Source organism: Botryllus schlosseri, chromosome 3 (genome assembly GCF_051294905.1).
Source record: "Botryllus schlosseri isolate E-star chromosome 3, Bs_hap1, whole genome shotgun sequence".
Lineage (NCBI taxonomy): Eukaryota > Metazoa > Chordata > Ascidiacea > Stolidobranchia > Styelidae > Botryllus > Botryllus schlosseri.
This window is the reverse complement of record NC_137238.1, coordinates 14,162,956-14,189,792: the sequence shown is the minus strand read 5'-3', so window position 1 is coordinate 14,189,792 and position 26,837 is coordinate 14,162,956. Positions and strand designations below refer to the sequence as shown.

Genomic DNA, 26,837 nt, shown 5'->3' with positions numbered 1-26,837 from the left:
AACTTGTTGCCAGTCGTGAAAACTCTTAACTGCAATTACTGATCTTCTTTCACGGCCGCAGTCGGCCTGTAACTACTAATAGAATGATAAGCGGTACCTATAATAATACATTTTAAAACGTACTATCGCGTATGGGTTGCAACACTATGCTACTGACTATTCGATGATCTTCCGGGCGCAAGTCGGTATATATCTGTAAATATTAACTCGACTCACGCATAGCTAGCAAACGGAATTTCACAATCCTTAGCAACGTACAGATATTGTTGTCGTAATCAGTTTGTATAAGTTTGCTCAAAACAAACTATGCCGATCAAATATTGAAAGTGTACTAAGCACAATCACAAACCCCGTTATATGTCATTTATATAATGGGTCTGTAAAGTTTTTAATCGCTATCCATTTACCTCTCATAAAATCAGTAAAGGAAAGGACACAGTTTATTTTAGCCCTACATGTTTTTGCGGCATACACACCCAACCCACACATGATATACGAGATACATAAAAACATGCTATCGGTTTTTGATGTGTGATTCATACTTGCTGTGAAGGCACTATTCCAATGTTTGGCATACTAATGAAAATTAACTGTCACTGCCAGCCAAATTGTATTGTACAGCGTTCACTGTGCAAAGACAATTAACTCGAGGACTTTCGGTGTGCCATTTATCAAGAGTTAACGGCACAATAACAAGTATAGAAAGAGATTCAAACGAAAACCAAATTGGCAAAGTATAACGTACCAATGCAATAATAAGAAAAGGTAAGCAGGGTAAATTCAACTGCACCTATAGTCTAGGGTTACCATATATTTGTGAAGCAAATTCCGGACACTCTTTAGCGCTCACTAGCGGATTTGAAAATGATGTATAACACATTGTGACGTCACACTAGCAAAGCATTGCCAGTCGACTGTAGGCCTATACAGAAATGGAGTGGAACATAGGTAATGAATTGGGCCATCTGTAATGTGACCTCTTGTGATTACTACTTGCTAGGGTCCGCAATAGATTTATACACGGGCCTGATGAAGTCGTCTGGCGGTCCGTGTCTGGCCTGTCGGGATTGCATTTGACAGCCCTGCTATACTGTTGGGTCGGTTCGGCTATCTGATTGTGTGTTTTAATCAGGTCCGAAACAACATTTTTTCTGCTACTTTCCGCTCCCAAAAACACTGATCTTGGGCCCATCGTAGGGTAATCGATGTAACTTTTTGGGCACTTACCATATGCATTTGGCTGTTAAATTTTATAAATTAATTCTGTCAATAATATTGATCATTCCGTATATTAGGCTACTATAAAATGCACCAGCAGATTGCACATCCGGTGATTTCCAACCTTATATGGACGCCACCTCATTTCCAACTTGAAAATGTTCGGTGGCCCAGCTCAAAACTTGAATAAGCTGATTACTAAATAAATTCAGCTTGCCCAAACTTACTGACGGCCTAGGAAGCTGATTACGTCCAACATCTTCGCGATCCCCAGATAAAGACAAACGACCCCAATATTTGGAGCCACTGTCTGTGACTGAAGAATCCAATCGGCCTTAACCAACTCTAGGAACATACCGTTAGCTTATAATTGCGATTACAATTGGACTTATTTCAATAAATGATGGTTATTTATATTTATTTTTGATTGCATTTTTGGCGAGTGTGGTGCCTGGTGCCTATATTAATATCAATATACGTTGCATTACCTCGCGCGCAGCGCGAAGAAGAATTCCGAATAGCATAAATCTGCTTGAAATAGATGTTAATGTCTCTGTTGATTTACGGAAAACTTTTGAGCCAACTTCAAGCCTTCAAAATTCCGGACATTTAGGCATATTTTAAAAATTCCTCCCGGACGCAGATTTTTCAGTGAAATTCCGGACATGTCCGGGAAATTCCGGACGTATGGCAACCCTACTATAGTCATAACAAAGAGACGGGAATAAATCAAATTATACAATAAACGTAAGACGTGAAACAGACAAATAGCGGCATTATTATTGTGATATTTTAAGATTGTATACAAACTCCTTTTACCGGCATAATTCAGGAATGTTTAAATTTTTGATAGTCGACTCCAACACAGACATATGGAAGGCAGATCCTCATATGGCAATCAAAGTAAACAAGTCGTCATAGAAAAGACTGACACAGACCGGATAGTTCATTGGATATTGACTGATTGCTGAATTGAATGCAGTGATTGGAACCAGAGTCTTCCTACACTGACGAACAAGTGCAGAACTGTTTGTCGTTGTTTAAATTCTTCACTGCAATAAATTGTCCAGCGCGGACAAGTGGAAAAGTGTGCGGCCTCTACACAAAATTGAGAATCTGTCGTCACTATAGTTATTGGCGCAAGTAGCATGCTCAGCTAAATGCCTGCCAATGGCAGAGTTCATTGCCACGGCCTGATTGTGTTCCAACGAACGGGCACGTTGGGTTTGTGCGTTTTCGGAAGTCCATACATTCGTGGCCCCTGCCACGAAAACGCACAAACCCAACATACCCGTTCGGGCGATTCTTTCCATGATTGGATCGGCTCAGCACAAGCTCGCGAAGTGGCTGATTGATATTTTAGAACCAGTGCATTCATTGCATGGCTCGCACTGTGCCACCGATTCATTTACGTTTGCGCGCGAGGTGAAAACCGCCAACCTGCCGCATTCGAACATGTTCCTCGGGTCTTATGATATCATTAGTCTTTTCACGAACTTACCGTTGAAAGAGACAATTGATATCTGTGCTTGCGCGCTATACGATAGCGATTTGCCACCACCCCCTTTCTCGCGTAAAGTTTTGGTTGAACTTTTGAATATGGTCACTTGCTCTGTTGAATTTAGTTTTAATGATACTATGTACAGACAAACCGATGGCTTAGCGATGGGATCCCCTCTCGGCCCGATTTTAGCAAATATATTTATGGGATTCCATGAGAACAAATTATTCACAGCTGATACAATCAAAAAACCTTCTATGTATCGTCGATATGTGGACGACACCTTCGTCATCTGCGATAACGAGGCAGAGTTTGACGATTTTCTGGATAACTTGAATGCGCTACATCATACATTGAAATTCACATTTGAAAAAGAGTGCGACAGCTCGTTGCCGTTCTTGGACATTCTTGTGGAGAAACGGGGTATTAACATCGTTACTTCGGTGTACCAGAAACCAACATTTACCGGACAATATCTGCGTTGGAATTCGTTCAGCCCAAACCGCCGTAAACTGAATTTAATTGGAACATTGGTACATAGAGCATTGATGATCTGTTCGGATGTAAAATTAAACTCGGAACTCGAATATATCCGGAAAATTTTAATTGATAATGGTTACCCGGAACATATTATCAAGCGCTCTGTGGACAGAAAACTCAACAATTTCGATGTCAGCAATACCCAAAACACAAACGAACGCCATGAGAATAATGTATGTAACCGCGAAAGAGGGGTGGAATCTTCCACGTATACACAGTAGAGATATAACTGTCCTATCCAACACCCCAAGATGACGCGTTTCTGCCTGCTTCGTTGGTTTTTATTTTATACAGACGAAAAACGGTTTTCTGAAAGCATTAATTCACAGCGAATTAACACAAATTGTTTAGTACCGGATAAATCAATATATACTTACTTGACGGTGTTTCCTTGAGGACAGTTACAAATTTCGAATCAGACTATTCATAATAATTATTTTAGGATCTATAAAAATTGCGAGGTAAATACGATTGAATAAGATTGATAGTCGAAATATTAGCAACTGATACAAAGCAGGCAACGAGGGCGAAACTGAACGGCAGTGAACTATATAACAGTTACGTCACAAAGGTCATACAGGGTTTATTGAACCGTGATGTTTATGACTCTTGAAGTCTGAAATCGCGACTTCATCCTGGCCCTTTAAAAATTGAAAATTTGAATTTATGCAAGTTTGGCAATTTTTACACAACTGCAAATTCACAATAAAAACACAAAGAAACGAAAGGTTACAATACTCAAAAAACTGTAACAAGTTTCAGCTCTCAACAGTCACGAGCTTCACAGAGAAGCACCAATTTGTTTATGGGTCGTTTCAAAATATTCGTTTTGGTAAACACTCTCACGCTTCTCACCAACCCAGACTTGTCAGGTAGGGTCTCAATCACACGACCTAGCAACCACATGTTACGAGGTAGGTTTTGATCCAACACAAGCACAACTTCACCTACAGTGATATTTCTTTTCTTTTCATTCCATTTTTGGCGAATCTGAAGTAGTGGAAGGTATTGTTTCTTCCACCTTGTCCAAAGAAGATCAGCCAAGTACTGGACTTGTCTCCATCTTTTTCGAGAGTAAACATCTTTGACATTGAACACACCAGGTGGTAGCATGGGTTTATCTTTCAACAACAATAGACTGTTAGGGGTTATTGGGGTCAAATCATGTGGATCACTAGACACAGTTGAAATGGGGCGATTATTCATAATTGATTCACATTCACACATCAATGTTAATAGAGATTCATCAGACAACATTTGTTCATCACACAGAGCACCCAAAATCTTTCGCACTGTTCGAATTTGTCTTTCAAATACACCACCATGATTGGATGCACAAGGGGTCTGAAATAACCAAGTTATTTGTTTTTGCACCAAAAACTCTTGTATTTTTGTTTGATTCCAAGTTAAAATGTTTTGCCTCAACTCTTTCTCACCAGATGTGAAGTTGCTGCCATTATCTGACCGTATCAAACTGATTTGTCCACGGCGTGCAATACAGCGACGCAGTGCCATAATGAAAGAATCAGTGTCCAAACTATTTGCAATTTCAATATGGACAGCGCGAGTGGTTAGGCAAGTGAACAAAACGCCATATCGTTTCAACTCAGATCTACCACGCTTTACCAAAAACGGACCAAAACAGTCAACCGCAACTGCGTGGAACGGCGGATCATTCGGAGTTAATCTATCAGATGGTAGATCAGACATTTGTTGAGATTCTGGTTTTCGTTGACGTTTCCTACATGAGACACAATTTTTCAGAACGGATCGTACTTTGGAATTGATTGTGACAATCCAAAATCTTTCTCTGACTTGGGCTATAACATATTCCCGGCCACTATGGCCACATGAAACATGAGCATCTCGAATGACCAATTCTGCAATTGGACTCTTTTTTGGGATGATTATCGGATGTTTTGAGTCGTAACCAATAGGAGCATTTTGATTTCTGCCTCCAACCCGGAGGGTCCCATTATCCAGAAATGGTAGCAATTTGTAGATCGGGCTGGATCTTTTGATTTGTTCATCAGTCTTCAGTCTTTCTATTTCTTCAGAGAAGTGCTTTGTTTGCTCATGACGTATAAGCATTTCTTCAGCAGCTTTAACTTCGGTTAAAGTCAATGCCTTGTTTGTCAGCTTTGCATTTGGTTGTTTGTTTCTCGCTTTGGCAAGAAGATTATTTTTGAAGCGCAAGACCCATGCCAGCACCCTTTTCAGTCGAGTCCAGCATGAGATCTTGGAGATGAGTTCATCAAGAACAGAATTTGGAGTGGTAATTGTAAGAAAACACAATTTGTTTGGCTTTTTGATTTCAGGGTCATCACAAGATAACTCCTCTAGAAATGTTGGTTGTTGAGGCCACTCCGAGGAATCTTTCCACAAGAATTCTGGACCGAATTTCCACATGTCGCAAGTCAAGAATTCAGAAACAGTCTGGCCCCGAGAAGCAATATCAGCAGGGTTTTGTTTTGAAGGTACATATCTCCAGTCTGATAATTCTGAAGACTCTTTGATCATATTGATTCTGTTCGCAACAAAGGTTTTGAAAGCTTTGTCTTTGTTTGTGAGATATCGCAAAACAGTTGTGCTGTCAGTCCAGAAGTATGAATCGTCAATAGGCAGGTCCAGCTCTTTTAGCAGAAATTTGTTATTACTGGCAGATATTGTTGCAGCGCACAACTCCATTCTCGGAATGGTAGAACCTTTGATGGGGGCGAGTCTTGTTTTTCCACAAACAAAAGAACAGTGAATCTCCCCTGCATCATTCACATATCTCAGATAAGATACTGCACCATAGCACAACTCGGAGGCATCTGAGAAGTGGTGAAGTTCGATTCTTGTCACCTGTCCAAACTTTGACGGTTTGAAACATCTTGGAATCGTAAAGTTTTCAAGCTTCTGTAGTTGAGATAACCAGTCGCACCAAATCTTTCTGGCTTCTTCAGGTAACGGGTCATCCCAATTGTAACTATTTTTGCATAAGTGCTGCATCAATACCTTCATTGGTTGCACTATAGTTTGCGCCATTCCCAGCGGATCAAAAATTGAGTTCACGATACTCAGAATTCCTCTTCTGGTACAGGGTTTGTGTTTTTTTTTTGACGCGGAAGCACCACGAATCATCTTCTATATTCCAGGCAAGCCCCAATGTCTTCTCCATCGGTAGCTCATCAGTTAACAAGTCAATATTTTTCAGGTTTTTGGCTCTGTTTGATTCTGGTATTGCTGCCAGTACTTCTCTGCAATTGCTTGCCCATTTTGTCAGTTCAAATCCACCTTTGCTTAGCAGAGAGCTGACATCTTCCACACGACGAATTGCAGCAGGAGTATCCTCACAGGAATCAAGAAAATCATCAACGTAGAAGTTCTTTCGAACCGCATTTATGACATCAATGTCATAGGCATTTTTGTTGTCTTCAGCGACAGTTCGTAGAGCAAAATTGGCACAGCTAGGGCTGCTCAAAGAATGTAGAAGGACAAGAAGTGCGAGGTCATTGTTACGTCACCGCATTGTAACGAAGCGGCGTCCATTTTGGTCCTGAAAGACCACAACGAACGACCTGAACCTGTTGGACTACGGCAGCTCTTTCGGCGTTATTGACAGTGCTATTTATGGGATTACGCTTGGAGGCTTGGACATTTGACATCGACACCAAGGTGAATTTGTTTATATTTGTTGTCTGCGGGTCGTTTTTATTTCAGATCTACCCGGACTACCACAACAAAATGCCTTACTGTGCTGCACCGAATTGCACATCCCGCGATGCTGTATACCGTTTTCCAGCGGATGAAGAGAGGAGGCGGAGATGGAAAATCAACTGCAGGCGAGATCAATGGACGCCAACACAGAGTTCTCGAATTTGCGAAGTTTGTTGCTATATTGAAATTTTGATTTAAAATAGCTTTTGATGAACTCAAGTAAACTCTAGAAACACTTCGAAGCCAATCAATTTGAAAGGAAGCGCATTGACGGTCGCGTGAAATTGAAGCCGAACGCAATCCCAACGTTATTCGATGTACCGAATCCCCCGCGTAAACTGGAAGGCACTCGGCGGATTCTCAAAAGATCAATACCGGTATCAACTGAAGGTACGAGATGACATTGCGTACAGGTAGATAAAATTCTCCTGGCCTATAAAATTATGTTGTCACAGAAACGGATTGCAATGATCGCGTGGATTTGCTTGATGAAATACAAATTGTCGGAGAATCACAGGTAGGCCTACATTTCCTCTTTCACATGATTTGCCGATATACCCAAGTCTGTACAATTAATCCCTTTATTTAGAATCTCAAGCAAAAGGCTTCTTGCGAGGATTGTGCCCTGTTAAAGCAGGAGCTGGAGCTAGTAAGATTCAATATTGCCGATTGGTCCATAACTTTACGCAGCATAGCACCGACTAGGATGTAAAGTCACTAATCTTATCAATTGCAGCTCCAAGGCCAGTGTCGGGAGAAAGATGCAGAAATTGCGCGGTTGAAATCGCAGGTAATTCGAAATCCTTGTCAAATTCATTGTAGCCCTTTTTAAACGTTTCAAATAAACAACGAGAACCATATGATGCAAGATATCCAAATGTGACTATAACGGAATTGTACATAATGTACGATCATTTTGGTAGTTGAATATGAACTCCGATACCACGGAGCGAATGGAGAAGGTGGTAGGAAGGTTTCTTAACGAGGATCAGATTCAAGTTTTGAAAAGAGAAGGGCAGGCCTCTGGATACAAATGGAGTGATGATACAATTATGTCAGCGCTGAAAATCAGGTTCTCATCTGGAAAACATTGGTAGATAACTAAAGGAGTTTTTTAGTCTTAGAGCGCCAACAGTATAACCGATCTTCAGATATGAATACTTGAGGAAATCCTCCTATCCTCTCCCGTCTTATCGCACGCTATGTGAACGGGTGGTATCGCTCAAGTTTGCTGCTGGAATCCAGTACATTGTCTTGGATTGGATTGCAAAAAAAGTAGACAGCCTGCATGACTGGGACAGGAACTGCATTTTAGCCCTGGATGAAATGCAGTTGTCCGAGAGCGTGGAATTCGACACTGGGTTGAAATCGTTCGTGGGGTACGTCAGCCCCGAGTTTAGGTCGGGCGAACGAGAAGAATTCGCGTCTCACGCTTTGTGTTTCATGCTGAAAGGTCTCGCCACAAAGTGGAAGCAAGTAATAGGTATTTATAATAGGCCTACTTGTGTTCATTCAAATGCGCACCCGAGGTAAATAGCATTGATTTTAACAGCGTATTATTTCACGGGAAATTCGGTGTCTGGCTTGCAATTGTGGGAGGTAACAAAGATATTGATCAACGAGTTGGGTCGACGAGGAATGTTCGTTGCAGCTGTCGTAAGCGACATGGCGCCATCCAATCAAGCAATGTGGCGATCTGCCAATATTAAAACCGGAAGGTTTGATGACGAAAGGTTGGTAGAGTGCCATTGTCACTTACTATACCGACGTTCTATTCAACCAGAAATCAAGTATCGTCAGTTGTTGATCATCCATATCTTGCTGGTGCGAAGTTATGTTTCTTGGCTGATGTCCCCCATCTTATAAAAAATCTACGCTCATCATTTTTGTCCAATGAGATTTATTTGCCTGAATACGCATTAACAATACCGAATGTCCCATTAACTTCCGCAAGGGTGGGTATGATATCCTGCACTCATGAATCTCACTTTAAACCAGCACAATCATCCCCGTAATTTAGGTTTCTTCATCTCACGTCGAGGCATTAATTGATTACCAGGAGGGTAAAGAACTTAAAATGGCACCAAAACTCACTCGCAAACACGTGAAGCCAACAAAACTCGAAAAGATGAGAGTTTGCACCGCTGCTCAAGTGAGATAGCCTACATATTCGTCGTGATATCGTATTTATGGTGTATGCTATGCGTCCATCGGTTTTATGCATACCATGTCATCTGTATTTCAGGTACTCAGTCACAGCACCGCGTCTGCTCTACGGGCAATGCACGCTTGCGGTGCTGTTGCCAAAGAGGCAGAGACAACGGCCTTCTTTTGCGAATTCTATAATAACTGGTTCGATGTGATGAATGCTCGAAAACCAGTAGAAGGTTTATTTGCCACTTCCGATGCAAAAATACAATCACTCGAAATGGTACCTTGATATTTGGCAAAGGCGCGTCACAATTATCCTCTTATTGTAATTTATCAAAGGCTATCAAAATGACTGGGGACCTCACATTTTCGAAGCAAGGATGGAAGCCAGTCCAGACCGGGATATTGATGTCCACACAAAGCGTGCTATATCTGCATCACACGATGGTAATCGGAGGTGAGCTGAAATACCTCCTCACTGGCCGCCTCACGCAAGATGCCGTAGAGAATCTTTTTGCACAGGTATGCTATTGTGTGGTGTCATCTTTTCTGAGTTGAAGTAACAGAAATGTGCTTGACTTTAGCCTATATATTTTGCAGATAAGAAGTCGTGGTCAATCACACCCGAAGGCGATACAATTCCGCAATGCCTTGAAACTTATTTGCGTATCGCAGTACATGGGCAGCATCAGAGGGGAGAATTGTGAGCAAGATGATTCAGCGAATTTGATCAATTTTTTGAAATCGGCTGTGGACAACCATAAAAATCAAGAACGGGAGGGGCAGGAGAGACTCGAAGCGGAAGAAAATTTGAAATTACTGGCCAACGCATGTCTGGACGAAGGAGAATCGAACGCCCATTATTACGTTTGCGGCTGGGTTATCGCAAAAGAAATCACGCTTTCGGAGTGCGAGACTTGCCGCTCGCAGTTTTCCGTACAAGAGCCGGTTCTCCGATCATCTAACATTTCTTCAAATTTAACAGTCATACGGTCCTACACGAAAGATGGAAATTTATCAATAGCAAATGAGGATGAATATTTAACCCACCCGACCCCGCCAATGCTCCGTTTTTTTCGGGTTATCGAAACAATTTTTCGCAATAACATAGATGTCGCACGGTTCGAAAACTCACCCGACCAGTTTATATTTGAAAAACTTCCGAAACAAAACGATTTCCCGCCGTGTCATGCTGATGTCGCCTTTTCTAGAATGGCGCACCGATATATTCAACTAAGACTGCATGCATATGCAAGAAATGTATCGGGGAAATCAAATGCACACAGTCATGCAGGTAAATTGGCCACACGTTCAAATATCAAGTGAGACAACATATACCTTGAACACTACCATATAAATTACCGCTTTTCTACTGTATAGGAGCTGATTTTTTTCAACTACTACTGAGAATACTTTTCGTTATACTTTTTCGGCTAGTATTTCTACCATGGATTTCTAAATCTAGTACTGTCATATATTTATTGTTCCTTCATTCCTAGTAGTGTTCCTTTGTGAGTGTTTTTGAAATTGCTGCCATTCGACATTACATAGATATATATCATTTTTATTTAGCATATATATTACAATTATTATTATATTATTAAATATTGTATTATTTTTGATATGATGGCTTTATATTCGAAATAATTTACATGATTGTTGTTTATGTTATATTGCAATCCTTTTTAATTTATTTATCACAACATCTATTGTAGTATCACATTTAATATTACTCAAACACTAAATGTAGTACTGTAGTGGGTGTTGTAATGAAACAAATCTTCAACTTATTCTAACGAACCTGCTTTCTAATTTGGGTACATTACATGATTGTTGTTTATGTTATAATGCAATCCTTTTTAATTTATTTATCACAACATCTATTATGATATCACATTTAATATTACTCAAACACTAAATGTATTATTGTAGTCGGTGTTGTGATGAAACAAATCTTCAACTTATTCTAACCAACCTGCTTTTTAATTTGGGTATATTTTCTGGTTAGGGTTCGTTTCAGAATATTAATAAGATTATAAATTAAACACTATTACTTGGATTTTATGAATAAGGAGGGAGAAATCGTTCGAAAAGTCAATTTCAATAGAACCGAAGAGCGGCGCAATAGGCAAATTAACGATAGACGGCTGCAGCTTCAGGACCAAAATGGCGGACGCCCTACGTAACAATCAAATGACGACACAATGACCTCGCACTTCTTGTCCTTCTACATTCTTTGGGGCTGCTCACAGTCCCAAATAAAAACACAGTCATGCGGTACGTTTCAAGTTGTTGGTTTGGGTCATTATCCTTCCACCACAGGAAGCGTAACAGGTCTCTATCAGATTCATCAACCTTAACCTGGTGGAACATTGATCGAATGTCACCTTGGATCGCAACTTCATTTCTGCGAAAGCGCGATAAAACACCAACAAGGTTGTTTGTTAGGTCTGGCCCCTGTAACAGAAGGTCGTTCAACGCCAGGTTATTGAATTTCGCAGATGCATCGAAAACAACGCGGATAATCTTCTTTTCAGGGTGATACACACCGTGATGGCTCAGGTACCAGGTTTTACCAACTGGCCCATCATTGTGAACCTTCTCGGCATATCCATTTGTGATCATGTCAGACATGAAAACTTTGTATTCATCGAAGAACTTTGGATCCTTTTGGAATCTTTTCTGTAGATAATTGATTCTTTGTTTTGCTTGATGTTTGTTGTCGGGCAGTGTTAAATCCGGATGTTTCAATGGTAATTCCATTTGGTAGTGCCCGTTCGAGTCAAGTAGGATTGTCGATGACACCTTTTCCATAAATAGTTTATCATTTACAGAGAGTTCAGTTTTGTCATTTGCTATGGAATTGACATCATCGTGACACATCCTGCACAAAGGGTTTGGATTGGTTTGAATGAAATAGGAGTGAGGTTTGAAAGGTTCGGATTGTTTTGGGCATGTAAACATCCATCCGATGGCACTTTTCACTGCGAAGTAATCCTCAGGTCCGTAGATAGTTTCCAGAGGCTTATGAATTTTGGGGTTGTTTTTACCAATCAGCAGACCGATGTCTCCAGAAAGATCTGGGATTGGAATGTCTTCAAATTGTTGAAATTGATGTACATCACTTTGTGTTGGCCGCAGGTCGTTGTCCAGAGCGATTTTCTCTGTAGATATCAGTGACTTCAGAGGTACGTATTCTGATCCCTCGTAATCAGAAATCTCTAAACCACGAACAATGGTTGACTTCTTGGTATTTTTAGATGGTTCGATTGTTTGGAAAGTTACGTTTCGCTCGGGCCCAGCGAGACCGAGTAATTTCACGAGTTCTTCAGATATGAATGAACAATTGCTTGCATTATCAATCAATGCCAAGGTGACGATGTATTTGTCAGTGCCAACGATCCGTAGTCTTGCCAGAACTACATTCAAAGTCACACATTCATCATCATCATATTCATTGTCATCGCAGGAAGCACTGAAGAAAGAGGTAGCTTCTTTTGAATCAGAAATTTTGCCTTGGCCTTCAATTTGTTCATTTGCCGAATCCAAGGTTTTGTTAGCAACCTCTTTTATCTTTTCTTCAGGTGGGTGAAGAAGTGTTGTATGATTGCCTTTGCAACCAGGCCTTATACAAGCTTGAATGCGTTTGCATGCTTTTCCAAAATGTCCCGACTTTAGACACTTGAAGCAGAGCCCTTTGGTTTTGACGAATTCAATGCGATCAAGATACTGCATTTTGCGGAACTGGGTACATTGATTCAAGAAATGCTTTTCGTTGCACATGAAGCAAAGTTCCAATGTTGGAGTCACAACTTGTGTGCTGAATGATGCCTTTGGCTTGCCAGCTTTGAATACACCCGTCACTTGCTTCTTGGATATTTCATGATTAGGGTTGGTATATTTACTAGTGATTTCTCTAATTTTCTGGCGAACATAGTCATTTACATGTTCAACAGTCAGTTCGGTTTTCAGGTCAAAAGTGACCTCCGCCACTAAGGTTCTCCAACCAGTCTGCCAGGAAGGGGGAAGTCTCTCGGCAATTTGTTCAACCATAGAGCGTGAAACATCACAAATTCTTCCAAATTTGGTTAACTTATTTGTGCAGGCGGTTAACGATGCATGAAATAAGAGGAGAGAATCGTTGTCACCTTCTACGAGTTTCGAGCCATTTATAACAGTGTTTATGTAGCGGTCACTTATTTGGAACGGTTGACCAAAATTGTCTCTCAATACTGCAAGAGCTTCATCAAAGCAGTTTTCCAAATCCTCACAAGCTTTAACAAAAGTATTGGCAATACCACCGGTATATTGCAAAAGATGCATCAACTTCTGCTTTTGCGACCATGGTTGACGATTCAAAGTAGCATTTATCATTTCCTTGAATGTATCAAATTCAATTGGGTCGCCACTAAAACATTTTGGTTCCAACTTTAATGGAACAATTTGATCACTGGATTTAACCTGGTGAATGACATACGGATTCTCACATTGAATTAAGTTTGTCGGTTGGTTAGGCTTTACAATGAGATCAGAGTTTGCAGTTGTTTGAACTGCGCAGCCTGCTGTTGCTGCCTGATTTGAATAAGCTGGCGCAAAGGGTTGTACGCTACCAGATGCAAAGGAACTAGGCAAATTAGGAGTTATTTGTGTATCAATCATGGGAGGTGCTACAACAAGGCGACTATTTTCGTCATCAATTACAGGCGATTGATTTTTGGGTGCAATGCATGCGTTCAAACGAGCAGTCACACAGTTACTGTTAGATCTTTCACGCACACAAACATTCTCATTCATAGCATTAGACATTTGGCGAGAACTGTGAGACATGATATTAAAAGGAATAGCCACACCTGCGTATGATGTATTCGAAGATATCGGTGGAGTTACATTTGGAGCAACACTTGCAGACGCTTCAGCAATTGAAATTATTACATTGTTCGTAGGTTGAATAGTTGCACTGGCTAGTTGTAGTTGCTGTTCCGGAACATTGCTTCCTTGAGGAGCCAGGCTCCTGTTTTCAGATGGCTGCAGTTCTGCCGCTGTCAGTTGAGGTGAACTTTGCGTTGATACACCCCGTCTAGTGAGTTCTAGTTCTAGTTCACATGTATTTTGCAAATGTTCTCGTCTTACACGGCGAGCTGTTTCGTCAGCGTTTTGCTGCATCCTCTGTTTAATCATTTCACATTGTTGATTTTGCCGTCTTTGTAGTTCTTGTTCTTCTTCCTCCAACTTCCTCTGCTCTTCCTCCAACTTCCTCTGTTCTTCCTCCAACTTCCTCTTTTCTTCGTCTAGTTTCTTTCGTAGATCTTCTGCTAACTTCTTTTTTTGTTCTTGTAGATTGGCTCGGGCCAAAGCAGTTTGATTTTGAATTGATTGTATTTCAGTGTTCAATGAAGCCTGAATATCTTCAATATCCTGTTTTGCTCGTGCAGAGCTTATTTCTTGCAGTTTCCGGTGATAATTTACGACATTTTCAACATTCATTCCACTATAGCGAGATTTAGTTTAATGATTTGATGTAGAAGTACCGGTACCTGTTGATGATCGATGACTTGAACTTGATTTGCTCGAACTTTTTGCTTTCAAGTATTTGTGCTCTAAAGCCTTTGACATGGATCTCGTTTGAACTGATGATTTATTTGATCTGGCACCATGAGACCTTGAAGACTTTGGTTTGTCTTTTGTTTTGGTGACTTTGTTGTCTTCGTCGCATCTCGGTGTAACATCCAGATCAGGATCTTTGGTTTGGTTGTTGGAATCCATGACAATGACAGTTGAGTTTTCTTTGTTGATTGGTGCACTTGTTGAATGGATGCGTCAAAAAACTTTATGTAACCGCGAAAGAGGGGTGGAATCTTCCACGTATACACAGTAGAGATATAACTGTCCTATCCAACACCCCAAGATGACGCGTTTCTGCCTGCTTCGTTGGTTTTTATTTTATACAGACGAAAAACGGTTTTCTGAAAGCATTAATACACAGCGAATTAACACAAATTGTTTAGTACCGGATAAATCAATATATACTTACTTGACGGTGTTTCCTTGAGGACAGTTACAAATTTCGAATCAGACTATTCATAATAATTATTTTAGGATCTATAAAAATTGCGAGGTAAATACGATTGAATAAGATTGATAGTCGAAATATTAGCAACTGATACAAAGCAGGCAACGAGGGCGAAACTGAACGGCAGTGAACTATATAACAGTTACGTCACAAAGGTCATACAAGGTTTATTGAACCGTGATGTTTATGACTCTTGAAGTCTGAAATCGCGACTTCAATGTATACATACATTTACCGTGGTTGGGTCCCATCTCTTCTCGTTTTGAGAAACAGTTGATCTCCGCCGTAGATCGTTGTTACGACAACGTCAAAACGAATGTTGTATTCACCACCAAACAACTACTACCTGCAACGCGCAAAGATGTTCTTCCGGCTTCTCAACAAAGCAATATAGTTTACGAATTTAAGTGCCACTGTGATTGTCGGTACGTAGGAAGAACAACTCAGCGCTTGCAGGAACGTATCAAACAACATGTACCGCGCGTTATTAGACTACGTACATTAAATTCCCACGGACAGGCCGATGAAACTGAAACTGACCTAAGGGTGTTGGAACACAATCAGGCCGTGGCAATGAACTCTGCCATTGGCAGGCATTTAGCTGAGCATGCTACTTGCGCCAATAACTATAGTGACGACAGATTCTCAATTTTGGGTAGAGGCCGCACACTTTTCCACTTGTCCGCGCTGGAATCAACATTCATTAAGATCCATCAACCACGTTTATGCCAGCAGCACAGAGATGAGCGGATTTGAAATTTCTATGTCCTAATCCAATCCAAATCCGAACCTTCAAATCCTAATCCTAATCCATACCTTTTTCATATTCAAGTCCATGTCCAATCCTAATCCGATTCCAACTGAAAATTCAGAAAAAATACTAATTTAGGCAATGCAGGGATTTGAAAATTTTCTTTCACAACCAACGATTCACTTGATTCAAGATAACTTAGTAACCATAAGTACATTAATAACTGATCTGAGTAAAGTTTTTCGCCATGCGCCACACTACATTTCAATCTCCCAGAAAATAAGTAAATCCAATCCAAACCCTAATCCGTTCTGAAAAAAATGTCTAATCCAAATCCAATCCAAATCCGACAAAATTTCACAAATCCTGTTTTTTTAAACCTAATCCTAATCCATGCTCATCTCTGCAGCAGCAGGAACGTTTGCTTCAGCTAAAAATTGGCCACTAGCTGCGCTCGCGGTTTGTCTGCACTTGATGTTGTTTTGTTCCTATGACGTCACAATTGGCTGTATGCAATGTAGTTATTTGCAAGTTTTTGAAATTCTCTTTATGCCGACGATTATCCCTGAAGAGTGTTGGCTCGAAAAGCTTCGGGTATAAATATATTTCTAATATAAATATATTATTAAATTGTATATTAAAGTTCTGTACCCCCAAAAGTCTCTTTAAAACAAATTATGCATTACATTTAGCGTACTTACTATCATCTACAGGTCCAATGCCTCATTCAACTTACCCCATGTAACTTGAAACTCCTCTATACGCTCGATAATATGGATCAACATGAAGATCCTAGGTATAGCAGGCCTAATGATGAATTTTTTTTAAATCGAAGATGATTCAGAACGTGGAATAGTCCATCAGCACAGGTTAAATGATCAGACATAGGCCTCGGGACTTGGAAGAGAAATATTAGGAACTATTAGCATCCTTGCAAATTGAGAAAAGATTACTTGGCAAGTGAAAGACGATATCTCACTTTCGATCAGGGGAAACGGCGTTTTCATCGTATGACTACTTTCGGTATAGCTCTGTATATTGTCGTGACACGGGGATTGGTATATTACTGCTACCATGGGTGTCTGGAGGAGTAGGGAATCCAGATTTACAACTCAAGTGAGAATGGCAAATGGCTATTGGTAGCTCCAAAACGATCCCAGTGTGGCTTTCTCCAAAATGACATAATATTAGGCGCATTAACAAATACACACTCAGTTAGACATCCTGATTGATACAGAAACATTGAGAACAATAAGCTACATAAATATTGAATTGTTGCAATATGTGTAAGCTTTGAGATATTGTGTTTTCTTAATGATCAGACAATAAGGATGCACATGAGTAACCCTGATATATGCCACTGTCATATGTTTATGTCCGACAACAGACATCCAAAACGGGTAAAATATTTAAACAACTTACCGGAAAACCGTTGCAGAGTCATCGAGGGGCAATTAGAGGAAGTAGCCAACCCCCTAATATCTGACGATGATTCGGGGAAAAATAACAGACTAGATTGTAGCCCTATACATATGTTGACTGACTATTGCTCGATACAACCCACAGAATTATGAGTTATTACCGTAAATTTGGACCCTGAAACTCGAACTTTAATAGTCCTGCAGATGCAATAATGACAGTGGTTCTTAACCTTGCCTCCAGCCCCCCCTAAAAAATGCGCTGGCGAAATTGAAGGGGGCGGAAACGCTAAGGGGCGATATGGAGGGTGGCGCTGGGCTCAGGGCGATATTGGGGGCGTTGAAGGAAAATGGCTTCGCAGTGGATGATCTAGTAGTAGAACCTATTCTTAACGAGTATTCACAGCAAATTAACATTCAACAAAACATATCAAATCCCAAAATTTTTGGTCGCGCTACCCGTCGATGTTTGCTACATATGTTTTCATAAGCGGGTTATTATAATTCATGTAAAATGAATTGCGCCAATTCCCCGTTAAAACACTGCCGCCACGCTTGCTACGGTTATTGTGAACAAAATGTTTCGAACTAGGTATCATATCCTGCAGCGCACAGCGTGTGGAAATCGAAGAATGAGACATCTGTATATCACTTTTGAGAGTGACAGCCCATTGTACATAAAATATGTTTTGAAGCTTTATGCACGATATAAATAACTAAATATACTTTTATTTGAGAGTTACAAAATTAAATCGTAAAAATATTTCTTCATCGTAATATTTCTTCATCGTATCATAGAAGATGATACTATCTGGTGTTGTGGTCCACAACCTCACGTGGACATGATATAATATGTGTTGCTTTGTTTGGAATACATTCACGTTAAAATTGGGTACAGTACTAAATTCTATGTGAGAAGATACATGGATCCCATTCTCAGTTGACTTACTTAGTCACACAAAGCACTAAAACGAAATCCAATATCATCAATTTCCCCGTATTACCAATCGCAGATGTGAATTCCGGATGGTTCGAACCACAGGGTATGGGACCGTACCCGATTGTGGTTACAAAAAACGTTGATTTTACCCCCACTATCCCATATACGATTATTATATGGTTAATTATAGTCGAGTGATCCTCGAGCACGAAATACTTCGAATACTAAACTCCCCAAATAACCCGACCGGACTTGACCTCTTACCAGGACCGATATTGCTGCAACCCAAACCCCCCAATCGGTGAAGGAGTGAGCTCGAAGGGTGCCCTAAATTATTTCGGTGAATGAAGAAAAATTACACATCATTTTTTGACGGCTCCCCCACGAAAAAATACGCAATATTATGGAAAGTATACAGGCATTTCGGCGTCGGCTATTACCACGCCACGATGCACTAAGACATGAAGTTCCGGTCAATATGGCACTCCGAGAAGTGTGCCAAAAACATCGTCAACGAGAAAACCTTAGCGGAAGAGGATTGCCCTCATGTTATCCGTAAACCTATACATGTATATAAGTCTAATCGTCCATGTCCATATAGGTCAGGGGCGGGCAACTTCTCCAGTCAACGGGCCGGAAATAGGAAAATTAAGTATTTGGCGGGCCGGATTGCTGAATCGATAAATTATTCGCACATTTATCCACACATAAAAAAAAATCGCATTTACTGTATTTTAACGACAGTAATGTTAATTCAAAGCCATTTCCCGCCGATAATGACGAAGGCAATGTGGATTTGAGAACAGCATTGTTATACAGTCGCCGCCATGTATGTATGCTTCTCTCTGGTCGATTTACACACGGTGCAATCCGTATTAAGATTTCAAGGCGTTCGATAAGCCCGGTCATCCAAATTTACTAAGATATCAATACATTAGGGTTGAGTACATCTTAAATGCCTATAATGCAAGTCTTCTCGCTTCGACGAACTTACACGTAACCTAGCTTAGGGTAACCATATTTTGGAAATCTGAAAAGAGGACACTTTTCTCAAAATTTTCAGACTTGCAATCCCGGAGTCAAATTCTGAAAAGAATGGTAAATTGTCCCCACTTCGTGGTCGGTTGACTAAAAAATAGTCAGCTTTCCGGCTCAGCTCCCGGAATAGCCGCCGGAGCGTTACTTCAGTGCTGATATACTGTATCTCATTCGAATTTTGACCTATATTTAACCAAAATTCTCAAAAAAGAGGAAAAAATCTCAAAATGAGGACATCAGGGCGTCCTCCAAGGACACTTTCAAAAAAATCAAAAAAGAGGACAAAGCCTCCTAAAAGAGGACGTATGGTAATGGTAACCCTACGTAATCTGCACTCTCGCACGCTGCGCACAAGCGTATAGATATATCGGCTTTTCAATTGGATAAAATAAAAATGAAAAGGGCAAAAGAAAACAGGAAACAAAAAAAACATCAGTTTTAGGCTCGTATTAAGCGTCTCCAAGGTAGGCGGTCGTGGGCGTCTTCAAGCGACAGCCCGCGTTGCGCTAGGTCAGTCTCCATTGTCGAGCGCCATGTTTTCCGATTCCAGCCACCTCTGCGCCATCGCTCCGTGGGAATGTGATTGATGATGGCGGAGGCTGGTTGCTCGTCTTGATGCCGCACTAGATTAGGGTTGCCATACGTCCGGAATTTCACCGAAAAATCTGCGTCCGGGAGTAATTTCTAAAATATGCCTAAATGTCCGGAATTTGAAGGCTTGAAGCAGGCTCCAAAGTTTTTCGTAAATCAACATAAACAATGTTATTTTCAAGCAGATTTATGCTATTCAAAATTGTTCTTCGCGCCGCGCGCGAGTTGATGCAACGTATAATGATATTAGTATGGGCTCCAGGCACCACCCTCGCCAAAAATGCAATCAAAATAAGTATAAATAACCATCATTTACTGAAATAAGTCTGATTGTAATCGCAATTATAAGCTAACGGTATATTCGTTGTAATCGCAATTATAAGCTAACGGTATATTCGTAGAGTTGGTTATAGCCGCTTGGATGCTTCAATCACAGACAGTGGTTCCAAATCTACGGATCGTCCGCCTTTATCTGGAGATCGCAATGATGTTGGACGTAATCAGCTTCCTAGGCTAGTAAGTTTGGGCAAGCTGAATCTTTTTAGTAATCAGCTTCACAAGTTTTGAGCTTTGCCACGGAACATTTTCAAGTGGAAAACGAGGTCGCGAGCATAAAAGGTTGGAAATCACCGGATGTGCAACCTGCTGGTGCATTTTATAATAGCCTAATATATCGAAGAATCAATATTATTGACAGAATTCTACATAAAATTCAACAGTTAAATGCATATAGTAAGTGCCCAACAAGGTACATCGACTACCCTATGGTGGCCCAAGATCAGTGCTTTTTGGGCGGAAGGGGTGGAAAAAAATGTTGTTTCGGACCTGATTAAAACACATGAGCAGATAGCCGCACCGACCTAACTGTATAGCAGGGCTGTCAAACCCAATCCTGACAGGCCAGACACGACCCGCCAGATGATTTCATCCGTGGAGGAATCTATTGCAAATCCTAGCAAGTAGCAATCACCAGAGCTCACATTACAGATGGCTCAATTCATGACCTATGTTCCACTTCATTCCTGTATAGTGTATATCAGTGATTCCCAACCACGGCCCTGAGGGCCGCATGCGGCCCTCAGCTAGCCTTTCGGCGGCCCCCACAAAAATATTGAGAAATCGATTTATGAAAAAAAAAATTATATTTATAAAATACTCTGCTTGGCTTGGAGTCTGGAGTTTTCAATTAGGATTGCAAGAAAGTTGTGAGTAGACTGCTAAGATTACGCCACTGCTGTTTCAATGCAATGTGCCCTAACTTTCCAGTAGAACGAGCAGGACCCATAGATATAGGTATTGACAGGACCGTAACTGCCCCACCCCAAGTCCCCCAATTGGGGGGAACGAGCTCGAAGGGGGCCCAAAATTATTTAGTGAATTAGCATGAATTATAGAGTATTTCATGAAATCTTATGCAACTTTTTCAAAATTGTTTCGCGCTGCGCGAGATTTCAAGTTTCCAAGTACCTTCATTATTAGATACTCTTCCACCAAGATAAAATACGCAAGATTTATAGAAGTGGGCATATCGGCGTTGGCCATTACCGCGCCACGACACACGAAGACATATAAAGTTTTAGGCCATATAACATGCGACTCCAAGAAGTGTGTCAGAACGATCGACAGCGATAAAACCTTGGCCAAAAAGGACTGCCCTTACGCTGACCGGAAACTTCGTTATGTATGTACAAAATACGTATAGGTATAATTGACCATAGGCACCTAAAGGACTGGCGCCGAATATTCCTGTCTTGGCAATCTGAACCTCACGAGACAAATGGGCTACCATCCCGCAGGGAAGAATTATATGCCAGTGAAGAACTACCAATTTGAAATCGTGTGCATCTTTTAGTTTAGTACGTTTGGGCGGTTCTATATTTTTTGATATAGCAGACTGGAGATCACGAAATAACATCATGTATCGAAGTCGTACCAACGGGTCCGCCCGTCCGAATAGGTTTAATTATTATTTACGGGCCCTACAGTTTCCAAGAAACCTCACTCAGCACTACCGGTAAATCTAATTACGTGAGCAGAGAGGACAAGTAATTGATAGGAATATATATGCAATTTCCGATCTTATTGACCTATTTTATTTTGAATTATCGAAAATTTTCGCGCTCCACGCTGGCTCACTATACGGTGATGCTGATTTCGTGGCATAGGCGAACAACGGGACGGGTGGTCGGTTTATCACCCAATGGGAGCTAAAGACCTAAGTGTTTTGAGGGGCCTGACGAAGTGCTGTTCCGTTCCAGCCGACGGGTATACGCCCGAAAATGTTTAATTATTATTGAGTGGTCCTACCTTTACAAACACAACTCACTCGGCTCAACCGGTCAATCTGATTACGTGAGGAGATAGAGGATAAAAATTGATACCAATATATTTTCAATTCCCGATTAGACGAGAGAAGTGCCTAAAACGGACACCCGATTTAGATGATAAATAGCGGTAAACAGCCATCTAGCCTGAGGGGGCCAAGAGCAACGTTTTTTTCTGGGGGGGGGGGGCTCACGAAGTGCTGTTACGGCCCTGGGTATTGATAACTAATTTACGGATTGATGTGCATCAAGTGACTCACGATTCAATACGCCGAGATGCGTACTGATTAGCAGACAAAAAACAGCATAATTGGTAGTCCTATAGCTCGTGACCCAAGCGTCCAAATAATTTGTTATGACGGCGTTTATCGAAAGGAGGTGTCGCACTGATTCAATAAATACGAATTGAAATCTCGCCAGGGCAATAAAACTACTCCGAAATAGCCAGCAAAGGTTGCTTGTTCTGAACAACGGGAGCGCGGCAACACAATGGTCAATGGCGTCAAGCGAATGATCGGAACAATGCGAATTTTCATATTTTGGTGACTATTTTGGGTTCCTTTCATTGCCCTGGTATTCGTGCGGCCCCGACCGTACTCTGAAATTCTAAATTTGGCCCTGCCACCGAAAAAGGTTGGGAACCACTGGTGTATATAGCCGATGGGAAATGCTTTGCTAGTGTGACGTCATATTGACGGTCAATGTGTTACAACTCATTTTAAAATCCGCTAGTTGGCGCTAAAGGGTGTCCGGAATTTGCTTCACAAAAATATGGCAACCCTACACTAGATGGCCGATTAGGCGGAAGCGTCGTTCAGCTGCCGGTATACAAGCGTATATAATAACATACAGTCAAGAAATTTTGACGTTTAAGCAAGTAGTGGGGAGTCTCGGCAGACTGGAGACTGTAAGACGGGGAACTGTCCGCTGGGCGCACATAATCCCCTCGCAGGCTGTATCCGTTGCTTGCCCCTGATATAGGTGCTTAAATCGCGCGTGCCGAATTATCATGTCGTCGCATTCTGCACCCCACAGGACAAATAACATTAAATTAGGGAGAAATTATTTGCCAGAGAAGAAATACCACTTTTAAATCGTGTGCTTAGATTAGTTAAATACGTTCATGCGTTCCGAAATCTTTTGGCTGTATAGCGGACAAGAGTTAACAAAATAACAACACGTGAGGAAGTAATTGTACCAACGGGAACGCCCGAATATCTTCAATTATTAATTACGTGGCCTTCATTTTCCAAGACAACAGCTCACTCAGCGCTACTGGTAAATCTGATTACGTGGGTTGAGAGACTAAAACAGGGGCGGGCAACTTCTCCAGTCGGCGGGCCGGATATAGGAACATTAAGTACTTGACGGGCCGGATTGCTGAATCGATACATTTTTCTCTAATTTATCCACATATACAAGGTGTAAATCGTATTTAATGAATGTATTTTAACGACAGCAAAGTCACTTTAAAGCCATTTCTCGTCGATAATGACGAAGACAATGTGGATTGAGAACAACATTGTCATCCAGGCGCCGCCATGTCTGCTAATCTCTGATCAATGAACACACGTTGCAATCACTAATTAAGATTTCAAGGCGTTCGATAAGCCCGGTACCCCAAATTTACCAAGATATCAATTCATTAGGGCTGAGTAGGTGACGAGATAGCGTCGTTGTTCAACTGTGGGGCCTATTTTATCTCGATATTGAATTCATGCGGACCGCGGCTTCTATGACATTTGGAAAGTGGCCAGCGACCCGTTTTGAGTAGGTGACCCCTGACATAAGAGGTGTCTTACAAAAGCCTAGAAGTATGCCGTGCTACAAGTCGGCGGCTACGGAAACAAAAATAAGAAATGTCGGCCTGGTGTAAATGACCATTGTAATCGAAAAACACCATGATTACAACAAACGATATTAGGGTTGAGTACATCGTAAATGCCGATAATGCAAGTCTTAATTCTCGCTTCGACGAACTTACGCGTAAGCTCCACTCTCGCACGCTTCCCAGTGCGCATACATGTATATAATAACATACAGTCACTAAAATATGTCGTAGTAAGCAAGAAGAGGGGAATCTCGGCAGATTGTAGCCGCGGGCCACATTATCGTATAAGACGGAAAACTATCGGCGGGCCGGACAAAATCACTTTGCGGGCCGGATCCGGCCCGCGGGCCGTATGTTGCCCGCCCCTGGACTAAAATGTTTATAGCAACATATATATGCGATTACCCCCTATTCATTCAAGCATTATACAACATTTTGGCGCCTAGGGTGACCAGGCCACGCAAACTTTGCTGACCATCGAAATACGCAACTGGGTTATGGGGGTGAAGCCCCCACAAGTTTGGTTAATAACACTATGGATGCGTAAGACAATCGTTTTTTAGGGGGTCTGACGAAGTGCTGTTACGGCCCTCCCTATTACCAATTGTCTTTATTACAGTCCATAAAATAGGGGGTGGGAAGCGCTAGAGCACGATAATTTATGAAAGGGGGTGCTCGAAGAAAAAAGTTAACAACCACTGGTTTAAATCAATCAAATAAAGCAGTGCAAATGTTTTTTGGGAGTCTATTGATCTACGTTCGACTAGTTGTGGTTTTTGAAACGTTTTATAAAAGAAATATGACCATTTGGTGGGTGCCTAACCCAAAAACTTGACGTGATAGAGAAAAACTGAAGTCATTTATGAATGTATAGCCCGAAAGTTAGTCAAAAACAACTGTCAGATCGATGTCAACAAAAATTGTTTGGACCAATGTTATTAGATTGTACAATGATATATATACAATGATTGGAAACTCCAGTGAGCTCTGCGTTTGAGCGCGTCGCGAGTCATGCTTCACTACAGGAATGAAATCGATGTAAACAAACGGTTCGCCAGCAATCTTTCTTCAGGAACTGGCGTTAACGTAGTGAAAAGTTTTTTATCGAGACCTCTTTTGCACGTGAATTGTGTGCATACTGTACAGGTTTTGGCCTATACCAGTAGCATGGCTTAATATTCAGACGAAACTGATGTACCAGTGTGCCTACGTGATGAACATTGTGATCGGAGGTGGTCTCGCAGTATCAAATAAAGGTGGATACTTCATAGTACGAGCTAGAGTTGGGATCAGGTCACTATCTTCAAGTCATTACAAATTTTTAATCAAGTCACGAAGTCATTTCTAATTTTTTCAAGTCAATTCAGGCAGGTTCTAAAACTGACTCTGGAGTCAGGCCTTCTGAAGTTGTGAAAGTTGGCAAAACCTACTTGAGGATATCGCAAAAAGCATCACGTTTTTGAAGTAATAATAGTCATTATTCCTTTGTTACGGACATTCATCTTGTGATCCGAATGCTCATATATACAAATGAATAAAAATAAAAATATTTTTGTTTGATACATATCAGGAGTAATCGTCAGCAGCTTTTAGATACAGTATACAATTGACTAACAGATGTATACAAAGTAAAGTCTAACTCATTTCTTCATACTACTCGTGTACTTTTCAGACCGTTCATTTTCTGCTTCAATAAGTAGATTTCAATATCCAATTGACTAAGAAACGTCTGCAAAACCTGGTCTTAACCTACTTTTTCAAACTACGGTACTTCATGAGTACAATTTACCATGATATGATGGTATATCTTATAAGTGTATGTGTGCGCAAGAGCGACCCACAATAGGTAGGAAGTTCCTGCCATTGTCCATGTCAGGTTTGATGGACTTGTACACAGCCAATGATCTATAAATGATTGTTCACAGCATATACTTTGTATAGTCATTAAATTGTAATGTTGTCCATGTCCAGTCCAGTTTGTCTGTCAACTCTTACAATCATAGCTGACTTGCGAGATGGTGACTTCGAAGAATGGGACGGAATAGAGGCTATCCAACAATCCCCTTCACTCAACAAATCTCCGAACTTACACATCACCATCTATTCCCTCAACGGTCCAGGTGATCATGGAAGAAGTTGATCGAATCCGAGAATCATAACAATGTGTCATCGCATGGGTATTACAGAAGCAGGATTTTAAACAGCTTAAATACCTCACCTCTTCATGGACTCCTTAATGCTCTGATACTAGTCGTGTCTAAATTTCAATGACGATACCAACACCATAATATCATTGAGAAGTTTATACGGGGTATGGGTATTTCATTTACTATAACACTTGAAAACTGCATAAACAACTTTTGTTATCATGTCAGACTTGTTGTCATCTAAATTCAGAATAACAAGAACCAAAATCCTAGTTAACGGAAAGCATTTAAGTCAAGTGAATATGTAGCAAAAAGGGATTTTCATATTTATGCAAATTACAATATCAGATATACCTATGTTTAAGCCATTCGATAAATGTACTGTCTGCATCTATTTTTGTCGTAATTTATGAAACTGTGCTGTGCTATTACGAACAATCGAATAACTGTGCCTAGTAGTTGATAACGTCAATGTTTCTTGTCACGTAACAAAAATATATATTCTCAAATGTTATTTTTTCGAGCTTTCTTATCCTCTCTTAATGACAATATCAGGACAGCAGTTAGATGGTAGAGCAGCGATCTCACATGACGTTGAACATCGGAGGGCATTCA

At 40.9% G+C, this 26,837-nt stretch overlaps 1 protein-coding gene and 3 long non-coding RNA genes across 4 annotated transcripts; 3 read left to right on the top strand and 1 right to left on the bottom strand.

The window, feature by feature from the left end:
• The first annotated feature begins 7,135 nt into the window (after nt 1-7,135).
• On the top strand, nt 7,136-7,526 carry LOC145435293 (uncharacterized). Its single transcript, XR_013913791.1, has 2 exons — nt 7,136-7,351; nt 7,417-7,526. It is a non-coding gene; the product is annotated as an uncharacterized LOC145435293 (long non-coding RNA).
• Nucleotides 7,527-7,555: 29 nt separating this feature from the next.
• On the top strand, nt 7,556-8,523 carry LOC145435291 (uncharacterized). The gene is made up of 3 exons (XR_013913789.1): nt 7,556-7,610; nt 7,698-7,751; nt 7,885-8,523. It is a non-coding gene; the product is annotated as an uncharacterized LOC145435291 (long non-coding RNA).
• A 15-nt stretch (nt 8,524-8,538) lies between these two features.
• LOC145435292 (uncharacterized) lies at nt 8,539-9,111 on the top strand. Its single transcript, XR_013913790.1, has 3 exons — nt 8,539-8,679; nt 8,745-8,916; nt 8,982-9,111. It is a non-coding gene; the product is annotated as an uncharacterized LOC145435292 (long non-coding RNA).
• A 2,179-nt stretch (nt 9,112-11,290) lies between these two features.
• On the bottom strand, nt 11,291-15,389 carry LOC145435390 (uncharacterized). Its single transcript, XM_080312665.1, has 2 exons — nt 15,144-15,389; nt 11,291-15,075 (listed from the first exon to the last, which is right to left on the bottom strand). The coding sequence occupies exon 2, from the start codon at nt 14,594-14,596 to the stop codon at nt 11,291-11,293; it is 3,306 nt and encodes a 1,101-aa protein (XP_080168791.1). The 5' UTR covers nt 14,597-15,075; nt 15,144-15,389.
• Nucleotides 15,390-26,837: the final 11,448 nt, after the last annotated feature.